General features: G+C 42.3%; 1 protein-coding gene across 1 annotated transcript in view; it reads right to left on the bottom strand.

Annotated features, from left to right (window-relative positions):
• The window catches only part of Atrnl1 (attractin like 1), a 558188-nt gene that overhangs the window by 361695 nt on the left and 184274 nt on the right, over nucleotides 1-12219 (bottom strand). The window contains exon 25 of the mRNA XM_005352541.3: nucleotides 4300-4361. Within this exon, the coding sequence (XP_005352598.1) occupies nucleotides 4300-4361 (62 nt within the window). The remainder of the gene's footprint in view (nucleotides 1-4299; nucleotides 4362-12219) is intronic.

Below are 12219 nucleotides of genomic sequence, written 5' to 3'. Positions count from 1 at the left end.
AACTAATGGGTCAGGCAGTGTTTAAAAGAATACAGTTTCCGTGTAATTATTTCGGGGCATAAGCTAAGCTAGCCATGTGGGCGGCCGGCTGCCAGGGAGGGAAGCAGCCCCGCTGCTCTTATTTCAACAGGGTAATAATCATACACACGTATACACATAGGTGTGCGCAGGTAACCATCACACACATGTACACACATAGGTGTACACCGGCTAATCATCACACACATGTGTACACATAGGAGTACGCCTGGGTTTATTTCACTCAAAGTTTCATATAGGAGTTCATCAGGGCAGGAGCTGGTGATGCAGAGGTCAAGGAGGGGAGCTGCCTTCTGCCTCGCTCAGCCTGCTGTCTGATAGATCCCAGGACCACCAGCCCAGGGATGACACCATACACAAGGGGCTGGGCCCTCCCCATCAATCAAGAATATAAAAAGTGTCTATATCCGGAGCTCAGGAAGGCATTTCCTCTACCACGGCTCCAAGCTCCTTTCAGACAATTCTGACTTGTGTCAGGCTGACACAGAACCAGCCAGCACACGGAAGAAATGTATCTGAGATGAGAAATTTCAGATACCTAATGACCTACAGCATCACCGTGGCTTCTTATTGGAGTTCAGTGTTGAGAGGGTGGAGGAGGTAAAATTCTAGCTGATCTGTGGCTCACAGTAGGGACACATGTCTGTGAACCCACCTAGCAGTAACCTCCCTGGCCTTTCAGGGTGAGGTTAGAATGTGTGTGTGGTTCAGTAACTAATTCCATCCCCAGCTTATAAATCAAGTAGGAAAAACACTGACAACTTCCAAGACAGCTACAACCTGGTTCAGATATTAGCTACCCCCGATGCACAATAAGAATTCGTGGCACCATTAAAAACATGCCTGCCATATTTCTATATAACTTACTTCCTTAAATGATACAGATTTTTGAGAATAATAAATATTTGTTATTCCATTTCACATAAGGGAAAAATATCATAGAAATAACTTTCATTTCTGTAATAATTTACTAAAATATTTTATCACATTCCCAAAAATAAAAAAATTCCTAGAACCTATAAATATGAAATGACTGAGATTCGAAGGAGATGGGTGACCTACTTAAGACAGCACAAGAGTCAAGATCAGAGCCAAGCCATGCCTATAAATGATTTTTCTGGTCCTGGCCCAATTGTGTTTGCCACCAGAAGTCTCCAGAATAAGGAGGTAAAACAAAACAAAATAAAACAAAACAAAAACCCATGATACAGTGTGTCCGAAGCGGCCCTAGCAAGCTTACTAAGCAGGAACTGGCTCATCCACTCAGGCTGACCCAGTGCCTGGCCCCAAATAGCAACAGGGGCAGAGGCAGGCTGGCTTGACAGGGAAGTTCATAAACTTTAACTTATTTCAAATTTAGTGGTGGTCTTCTAAAAAAGTTAAGTTAATGAACTTCAAAATATTCTGTCTATGCATTTTCCTAACAATGAGATGATTTTAAATTATCTAATTTACATTTCACTACTAGAAGAAATTTAAATGACAAAGAGCCCACCAAACATATTCGATCACACACAGTGATTAGAATATTATAATTCACTTTGCCTATAGTGGCAACCTGATAAAGGGAGTCATCTCTAATATATGATATACACTGAACTAGCTTTCTTCTCCTTAATAAAAGACCAATGAATTTAAATGTATGTACACAAATTCAGAAGCTCCAAATCTCAAATATCTAAATACTTTAGACGCAAATTCATTCACCTGTGAATTTTCACACATAACTGAATATTCTAGTATATGTTGGTCCATACTAATTTATATCAAAGGTTTTAATTTTAATGTCTTAAATATTGTTCATTCAATCATAACTCCTAGTGTTTTCTGAACATACACTGAATCTCTGTTACTAACCTTAACGTTCGTTTAATTCTCGGGAACAAACTCATAAACCATGAATGCCTCTCCGAGGTTCACCTTTGCCTGACCCTCCCACACCGGTGCTGGGTAAATGTACTCATGGTACGAAGTGTTAACCATCAGTGCTACTGCGCACACAGACACACATCGTGGCTTTCAGAGCAGAGGGCCTAGCGTGACAACGATTTTGAACATATAGGAAATGAGCAGAGAAGGTGAAAAGGGAGGAAAGCATTTCAACCCCTGCCTGGCCGTGGAGATGAGCAATGAGACATGGGATTAAGGACCTATTGATGAATCAGAAGAGATTGTGGTAAACAGATTGCAGCTCAGTTATAAAGAACAGTCCGTTAGTGGATGACAGAGAGGACCATCTACTCAGGCATGAGCTAGCTCAAAAGCTGGAAAAATCAATTGGTCCACAGATGTTTCCTGGCTCAGTACCACTCCCGTGGACTGCCACACGGCTCTTGGCTCCACTGCAAACATGTTACGTAGATGCAAGGATATGGTACGCATGAAAATATTTGAAGAGTTTACCGTCTGTCTCTTAACTGGAAGTATTTGTAGACTCCAGTGGAGAAGACACAATAACCAGTGTGGACCCCGACAAGATCCCCAAGCGAATGATTGCCTGGCATTGGGAACAGGGTGAGGTGCTTGAGTTGCCCAGACAAGCTTGGGGCTGAGTGAAGCTCCTGCTGCAGTCGCCTAAGGCTGTAGCAGGGTGAGGGCTGCACCTCATGAGAGGAGCCATAGTTGTCTAATCTGCACAGATCCTGGAGGGCAGCCCCGAGCTGCACATCCAGGAAAAAGATCACAGTAGGGCTGATGTGAGGTCTCAGCACGGACGGCTGCCCCACCTGGACGGTTGCCCCACCTGGACGGCTGCCCCACCTGGACGGCTGCCCCACCTGGACGGCTGCCCCACCTGGAACAGTATCTTCCCCAAGCCCAGGGTTCCTTCATTTATAACCACGTGAATGAAAATGAGATGCCCTGGACCGCATGCTTCTGGGACTAAGAACCCTGCTCTCTTTGAGAAAAAGTAATGTCAGGAAAAAAAAATCAACCCACAGTTGTCCATGTAACATAATAATATAGAGTATTTTCTAAAGTTGTTTAAGTTTGGAATTCCTTTTATCTTAAGGACCATCTTAATGGTCATCATAAAGTCTTCAACCAGCAACTGAAGGAAGCAGATGCAGAGATCCACAGAGAAGCACTGGTCCCAGCATCTGGAGACCAACCCAAGAGAGGGAGGAGTGATAATATGAGCAAAGGGGTCAAGACCATGATGGGGATACCCACAGAAACAGCTGACCTGAGCTAGTGGGAGCTCACTGACTCTGGACTGACAGTGGGGGAACCTGCACAGGACCAAACTAGGCCCTATGAATGTGAAAGACAGTTATGAGGCTTAGGCAGTCTGTGGGGCCACTGGCAGTGAGACCAGGATTTATCCTTAGTGCTTGAACTAGTGTCTTGGAGCCCATTCTCTTTGGAGGGAAACCTTGCTCAGTCTAGATACAGTGGGGAAGGCCTCGAAGTGATGTGTCAGACTTTGTTGACTCCCCATGGGAAGTCTTACCCTCTCTGAGGAGTCTATGGGGGAGGAGGAGGTTGGGAAGGGATGAGAGGAAGGAGTGGAAATGGGGATAGATATATAAAATGAGAAATTCCGCATTAAAAATTCTTATATCAAAATAGAACGTACTTTAATATGTAACAGAAGTCAAGATCTGGGGACATGGCTCCATCCAAAGGCAGTTACAGTGCTTCTAGCTTAGGGACCCTTAAAGGCAGAACCATGTTTTCTTACCACACATTCAACACGTCAGCAAGCACACACAATTAGTCAATTAAGAGTTGAATTGATTCAACTCTAGAAGATCTAACTGATCCATGAGGAATGTGTGCTATTAATTTCATTAATTAAAGTAGTCTGAGTTAGTTATGTGAAAGGAGAGGGCAAACTGATGTCTTCCTACTTTGAGTCCAGTGGGCACAAAGTGGTATAAAAGATCTCACAGACTACATCACCAGTACGGCCCAGCTGCCCTATGTGACACACGTGACATGCGTTCAAGGAAAAAAAGAGTAAGGTAAGCAACTGAAAAATAATCTGACAGAAAACACACACACACACATGTATATGCTCACACACAGTCAACGAAGCCAGTTTCCTGAAGAAACACACACATGCACACAGGCATACGCATAGGCACTAGCACGTGCACACACACGCATACATGCCCACAAGCACAGGCACGCGCGCACACACGCACACATGCACACAAGCACAGGCACGCGCACACACATGCCCACAAGCACAGGCACGCACGCACACACATGCTCACACACATGCACACGTGCACACACAGCAAAGCCAGTTACCTGAAGAAGGTGACGAAGAACTGCACCAGGTCCATGATGGTGTTGTGCTGGGAGAACGCAATCTGTAAACCAAAACACAAGAAAGCTTGAACTTGCTGAGCCAAAACTCTTCAAAACATGGTGATGTTCACAACACATATATAATATTTATAACTCAACAAAGCAGCTGGAATTACCATACCATAAATAAAATACATACATGAAAACTTTACCTAGAATACCAAATTATTAACTACTAATTATTAATTACTAATGATGACCATTCTATAGATTATGATACTAAGCAGTTAAGATCTATTATTAAATTAAATCATAAATGTGAGCTGTGTGTTCCATGTGAAATACTGTGACATCCTAAACGTGCCCAACAGAAACTGGCATTCGGGTCCTTTATCTAGTAATGATCATGTCTTCAATTAACACAGCTGAAAATTACTTGTTTGAAAGAAACTCAACTGCATCATAAGAAACCCAGAAAACTTTCTTCCCCAATAGAGCTTTGTCCACAAAAGTGGAATACATACATATGTGCATAAATTTTATTCTCTGTACGTTGAAATATGCTAATTCATTTAAAAATTCCACATTAATAAGACATAAACCTGACAGTGAACCTAGAAAAGTATCTAAGCGTGTCTCTGCTTCAGTGAACGTCTGTGCTAGCTTCTTCCTTAAGGAACTGTTAAACACCACGCAGCAATAGCGTGGTGTCTGGGAGTAACGTCGTGGACCAGAAACAGTGCCTCTCACAGTAACCTCGGATGGTTTAGAAAACGGTACACCATGTATCTTAGTTTTCCTCTCACAGTAACCTCGGATGGTTTAGAAAACGGTACAGCCGTAGATCTTAGTTTGCCTCTACTGGGTGCTAATAAAGAAAGCATCTGCTTCATAGCATTAGAAGAAAACAAAGAAATAGAAATATAACAAAAACTATGTCTATAACATTAGGTATAGATTATTAGATTTGATGCCGCAACTATTGACCTTTGATATCATACACAGATGAAACAGTCAATGATATCCACACATAGCTGAGTTAAAGTATTAACTATGGCTGTGGCTAGCTTGTTTCTTCTTAGTGACCTTTCAACAATGTCTTTAGGAGGACATATCAAAACAGATTGATAGTGCTGAGTCTTCTCATATTCTAAACAGCTACGAGACTGGAGGAAATCGGTAACAATTCAGACACTGGATGAGTGACGGAGAAGGACCGTGACTCTGAGCTAAGAAATACACAGATGTGCCCTAAACCTGATGTCAGTGTGGCCTGACGAGACAAGAAATAGCAAGTGAGTTTGTCTGCCTGTTTGATTTTTCTGTGTGTGTGTCCATGGTGAGGGAGGCACGTGGTTGTGTATATGTGTGTGCATGTATGTGTGTATGTATGTGTGTGTGTGTATATGTGTGTGGGTGTATTTGTGTGTATGTATGAGTGTGGGTGTATGTGTGTGCATGTATGTGTGTGTGCACATATGTGTGTGGGTGTATGTGTGTGCATGTATGCATGTGGGTGTGGGTGTGTGGGTGTATGTGTGTGGGTGTGCATGCATATGTGTGGGTGTGTGTGTGCATGTATGCGTGTGTGTGTGTGAATGTATGCGTGTGTGTGGGTACACGTATGTGTGTGGGTGTGTGTGTATGCTGGGAGGGAACCAAAGTCTGTGAGCACCCGGGAGCATTCTGGGTGAATGCTTATCATGAGCTGTAGCTGCATCCCCAGCACCTATGGGAGATTTTAAAATTAATTAATCGGCTAATTAAAACCTTGAGTAAATTAAGCAATTAGGTTTCTGACTTACACATGCAAACTTAAATATATTACATTCAAGTCCAACAAGATTCTAAGCAATGGAATTATAAAGAGTTTGTACATAAACTAAGAAAACTAAATTATTTGCATAAGATTGTACAAGGTATAGATACGATGAAATGTGTTAAAATTTCTAAAATTTGAGTTAAGTATATGTTCCATCACTGACAGAATAAGAAAGAGTTATTAGAGTAGCTAGAGGAGAAGGTATTTTTAAAAGATGATACTAAAAAGACTTTTTAAAATAGAAATATTTTTTAAATTTTTTTATCCCAGATTAGAATCTGGTGGATATGTAGTTTATCAGAGACTATATTCAATGCCTTAAATATTTGTTAAGAAAACTCTAGACATTGCAATTAAGAACTATCTGGGCAATCTTTTAAAGGCTAACATTCTGAAGCCACACTAAAGAAAATGAGCTTGATTTATGTGAGCTATAAGAGAACCTCGGAGTTCCCAGTAGAACATCCCCATTGTCTCAGTGTGTGGGTGCACCCCTCGCGGTCCTGAGTTCCTTGCTCGTGCTCTCTCTCCTTCTGCTCCTGATTGGGACCTTGAGATTTCTGTCCGGGGCTCCAATGTGGGTCTCTATCTCAGCCTCCTTTCATCGCCTGATGAAGGTTAATATTCAGGAGGATGCCTATATGTTTTTATTTGGGTTCTCCTTATTTAGCTTCTCTAGGATCACTAATTATAGGCTCAATGTCCTTTGTTTATGGCTAGAAACCAAATATGAGTGAGTAAATCCCATGTTCCTCTTTTTGGGTCTGGCTTACCTCACTCAGGATAGTGTTTTCTATTTCCATCCATTTGCAAGGCCAGCTGGCCTGGGTCTGGAAAAGCCTGGGATAAAACCGGACTCTCTGAACATAGCGGACAATGAGGACTACTGAGAACTCAAGAACAATGGCAATGGGTTTCTGATCCTACTGCACGTACTGGCTTTGTAGGAGCCTAGGCAGTTTGGATGCTCAACTTGCTAGACCTGGATGGAGGTGGGGGTTCCTTGGACTTCCCACAGGACAGGGAACCCTGATTACTTTTCGGGCTGAGGGGGGGGACTTAATTGGGGGAGGGAGAGGGAAATGGGAGGCGGTGGTGGGGAAGAGACAGAAATCTTTAATTAATTAATTAATTAAAAAAGTAGTAAAAAAAAAAAAAGAGAACCTCGGAGCACAGGGAACCCATGAAAGAGCAGGAAGCTTAAAGAGCCCATGGAGTCAGCAGTGAGGGTGTAGGAAGGAGACTGAGATGGAGCAGGTGCTGTCTTTCCTGACAGAGCAAAGATCTCTGCAGACCCAGAGAGAAAGGAAGAAACCCCGAGTAAAATAGGAGACACCTCGTAAAGAGTCCAGAATGAACATTAAATGCTGCTTAGGACCTCAGTGCACAGTGGAATTTGCAAACATGGAAAAGAATGTCAGAATCTTTGGAAATTACGAACATGTTTGCTATTTCATAGACAGCGGAGGAGTGTGGAGCCACTCTGTTATCAGAAACAAAACAGGAGTGTGAAATTAGAGGAAGGAGAACCACCCTGCAGCACCTCCTTTGCTGGCTGCCTCCCTCCCGCCAGGACTACACAGGAACTGTGAGGGACTAGCGCCTGCACCTCTCTCGGATTTACCCTGATGTGCAAGCTGAAATCAAAAACATTGCTGACTTTTGTGAAAACATCTAACTCTTTCTTATTCTGTCAATGATGAAACATATACTAACTCAAATTTTAGAAATTTTAACATATTTCATCTTACCTTGTACAATCTTATGCAAATAATTTAGCAAAATGGCATTAAAATTACAGCTATTATCACATTTGTCTTTGTTTTATTTACTCAGTTATTTTCTCCTCAGTTTTGTTGCTATATGGACTCGCACACAGCAGGAAAACCATATGAAAAATATTTATACTGTCTCAAATTAGAGTCTGTGCCCATCTAAATTTACTGTGATATTGTTGGCTATTCCTGCTAGTTATGCATCAATTAGGAAAACCCAAGTCTTCTGCTAATAATTGACGGACATTCCAGGTCATCAGAGTAACAGTGGCACCGCACAAGGGAACTGGCAAGAGCGGCTCCTGAGTGGTGGCACGGGTGTGCTTTGCCCCAGCAGTGCTATGCTGTGCCTAGCTCTCCCAGCTGTGTCCTCCCCATGGTAACAGGCACCCCTGCCTTGGTCTCTCGTCACCCTGCTCCGCTATGTTTGATTTCCATGCCTAGCAGCTAATGCAGAAGGCAGGGCCCGTGTGGAGTTTGTGAAGCTGCTTTTCAAGCTCTATGGGTGGTCAACTGTTTATCTGCACTGAGCTGGGTAAAGGCACTTGGCTGTCACTTGGGTAAATTCACCTGCTTGTTTCCAAAGAGCAGCTGGAGCTCTGGGGTTTCAGGCACAGTGGGCTCACAACTCACGTCTGTGGTAGATTCCTGTGATTCTGTATTTGCCACTCAGGGGGAAACTGAATTGGTGTAACTGGTTGACGCTGAGGTTTTTATTTTGAAATTAAGTTATTCTAACTCAGAAAAGTAGTAAGTCAGAGATATAAAACCTTCTAATAGTGCCCCACATATTAAATATTTCCAAGCATTCTATTAATTCCTTCTGCTACTTTTGAAAATAGAGTTTTAGTTAAATTTTACTTGAACCTAATGTTGCCCCAAAACTATATTTCAATTACGGAAAATTAATTTTCTCTGTGTGGTTTACATTCTCTAGTTTTCCAAATAGCAAGAGATTACAGATTTCTTAAATTCTTCTAGTTGTTGGCTACTGTTTGGTTCATGGCATTCTGAAAGCTCAGGCTGCGGTACATCTGAAGTTCCTCAGTCCACACTAGCCTTGTATTGCATTGGTATACTCTAGATTGACATCACTACCGCGCATTGCAAGCCCATCTGTTTAAGCTGCTCGACGAGCCCGTGGTGCCAACTGACGAGGTACGTCGTAGCCTCCTTGTGCCCACCAGCAGCACCAACCACAACGTCTGGGGAAGTCCCTGCAGCCCCACCTTTGTAAGCATCTCACACACACAGAAGGTTTGACACTCCATGAATTAACGGGTGGCTAAGTAGAAGGAACAACCAATAATGTCACCATAAATTTAGGTGGGCACAGCACAGGACTTCAGGCCTGCATGTGTGTGGTTGGCCTGCCCTGTGTGGGTAACAGCAATACAAACCTCAGAAGAAATCATGGTTTAAGGTAAGACATCTGAAAATATCTATGTTTTCAACACTTGCCTGAACACATTTGAATACATGAAATGTTCAGGTAGGATTCTACACATTAGAGACACTATGTGAGGCATTCAAGCACTCTACAACTTGGATTAACTACAGTCTGTATCTCTATCTATTAATTAGAAAAATTTTCAAGTTGTTCTGAGAGATAAACATGTTATTTTGATTCCAGCTTGTACTTAGAGGACAACCTAAGATAAAAAGGTAACAAATTACCTGTAGTTCCTCCAGATTAAAGTCTTCTACACTGTAGAAAATGACAGTGGAACTTCTCACCAATTCAAGCTGCAATCTTATACTTGAATATTGAAATTCTAATTGAGGACCTACATTGAGTTTCTAAAGACAGTCTTCCCTTCCTAATAAGGAATAATATGGGAGGGCAAACTGGTAAAGATCAGGTCTCTTGCATTAAAACATGCAAGGCCAAGTAGACACAAGTGAATCGGAATTGCCTGTTGCTGCGATCTGAAGGCGTCCCCAGGATGATGTGCTAGAAATGTGGATCCTCGCCCTCAGTCCACGGCAGTATTGGGCACAGGGGATTCAGGCTGACTGGGGCAGTGTTGTGGACCCACTCTCTCCCTCTTATTATGTGGCATGTTCTGCTCCACTCAATAAGCTCCACTCAAAGGCAGTATATCTCGGCTTCAAGCCCTTCCTATTGAAATAGGAAGGCCTGCAGGGTTAGGAAGAGATGGAGGGAGGATGGCCCAAAGCCATGCTGGAAAGTGGTTCTCAGCTGGCTGATTGCTGGTCATCTGGGCCTCCATAGTTACCACACTCTCTAACACTCACTTAAGGTAGGTGCCTGCCTTCCTACTGTGCAGGCATGCAAACCATGTTTATACTGTAATCTGAAATTATCTATTTTATGGGTTAATGATTAGCCTCCCCACTAAAATATAGGCTCCACAGTAATGATGATTTTATTCTTATTGTTACAGTCCCAATCAACAGTTCAAACAGTTTTGTTGTAGCGGAAAACATTTAATTAAATTTTTCAGAAAGAATTACATATCAAATTTTAGCAACATAAATTTTCGTGAGGTTTCAGATATCCATGAAAGAAAAAAATTCACAGATACTGTGAAGAAAACATTTAAAATAGTGTTTGCATGTTTTATAGTATTAATATGTATTACAGATTTGACGCTATGGGAAACATCTATTTGAGTGCAAAGTATATATTTCTATTTACTAAGATGCAAAATACATAAAATATTCTGAAACAAGATTTTCAAATATATTTTAACTAAATATATTTAACCTAGTCAGCTCCTCCCTTCCTCCCTTCCTTCGCCTTGTAGCCCAGGCTGGCCTCCAACACTCTATGGAGTTAAGAAGCTGAGGGGACCCTGCACTTCTAACCATTCTGCCTCTACTTACTAAATGCTAAGATGATCCACGTGTATGCCTTGCTCAGATTTGAAACATCGTTTGTACATACACAAAGCAAGTGAGGTTGCTTTAAGAAAATAACTGCTCAGCTGACAGCGTTTAAAGGAAGTCGGACAAGCAATGACAATGACATCTAAGTTTGTAGCTCCCTCAAAAGTGTTTCCCCGGGATACAAAATATTTGTAACACGAAAAGCTACAACTTATTGTGAACATCCCTATTGGCGGGTATCAGAGCTAGAACATAGCCTTCTACAAATAATCAACGCTTTCCATTTTCTTTCTGTGGTTGTTCCAAAGAAAAATACCTCATGTTTATGCGTCTTGTGTTTCAATGTTTCGAAACATCAGCTGGTCTAACCGCACATTGAAATTTCTCTCCCCTGTAAGGACCTAACTGAGATCACCCGTGGTTACCCAAATCAGGAGACCGGTTCCACTAGGGTTCCACAACACCCTCATTTTGCCAACTGTTTAACTGAAACGGCCACTTGTGAAAACCTCAGCAGAAAACACCCTGCCCTCACGCCACAGGTTCACACTGAACGTGCTCAGCTCCGAACACAGACTACACTTTATGAACGCATTACATTCGATGGGTTCCAACGGTATGATGTGACTTAAAGAAGCTGTAGGAAGAGGACTTGGAAAGAATTTTCCATGGCATGGTATTTACCCTAAAATGTCAGAAATCTTTAAAGAAACGGCTCTGACTTATAAAGGACATATTGATGTGTTTATGCAAAAATGTCAGCTCAGTGTGCACGGTGAAGTTCTGACGTGATGCTGGCGATAGGCTAAATGAGAACGCAGAGAATGAGATGCGTAGATTATCAAGCTCATCCACCTGACTTAGCCTAGAAGCGGCTGACTCATGCGGCTCTTGGGATGATGTCACTTCAAACGCTGCCATAGAAACAGTAGCATAGAAGGGAAACTACAGAACTCGCCGACCTTAAGAAGCACCAGGCTATGGTTCATGCAGCAAATTCTGAGAACTGGACTCATTGTATTGCTATTTATTTTAAAAAGTAAGAATAAGGGTTTTTCTAACTAATTATTACTTGCTAAGTAAGATCAACTATGATAATCTATTAGGAGTAGACTTCTTGTCAATAATTAACAAAGTGTTGGGCTGGAGAGCTGGCTCAGCAGTGTGAGCATTGCCTGCTCTTCCAAAGGTCCTGAGTTCAATTCCCAGCAACCACATGGTGGCTCACAACCATCTGTAGCGAGGTCTGGTGCCCTCTTCAGGCATACATGCAGACAGACTATTGTATATGTAATAAATAAATAAATAAAAAAAATTGATCCTACTGCACATACTGGCTTTGGGGGAGCCTAGGCAGTTTGGATGCTCAACTTAATAAACCTGGATAGAGGTGGGCGGTCCTTGGACTTCCCACAGGTCAGGGAACCCTGATTGCTCTTCAAGCTGATGAGGGAGAGGGACTTGATCGGG

This window comes from Microtus ochrogaster, chromosome 8, assembly GCF_000317375.1.
Source record: "Microtus ochrogaster isolate Prairie Vole_2 chromosome 8, MicOch1.0, whole genome shotgun sequence".
NCBI classification, from domain to species: Eukaryota; Metazoa; Chordata; class Mammalia; order Rodentia; family Cricetidae; genus Microtus; species Microtus ochrogaster.
The sequence above is the reverse complement of the archived record's forward strand: the minus strand, read 5'-3'. Positions and strand labels throughout refer to the sequence as shown.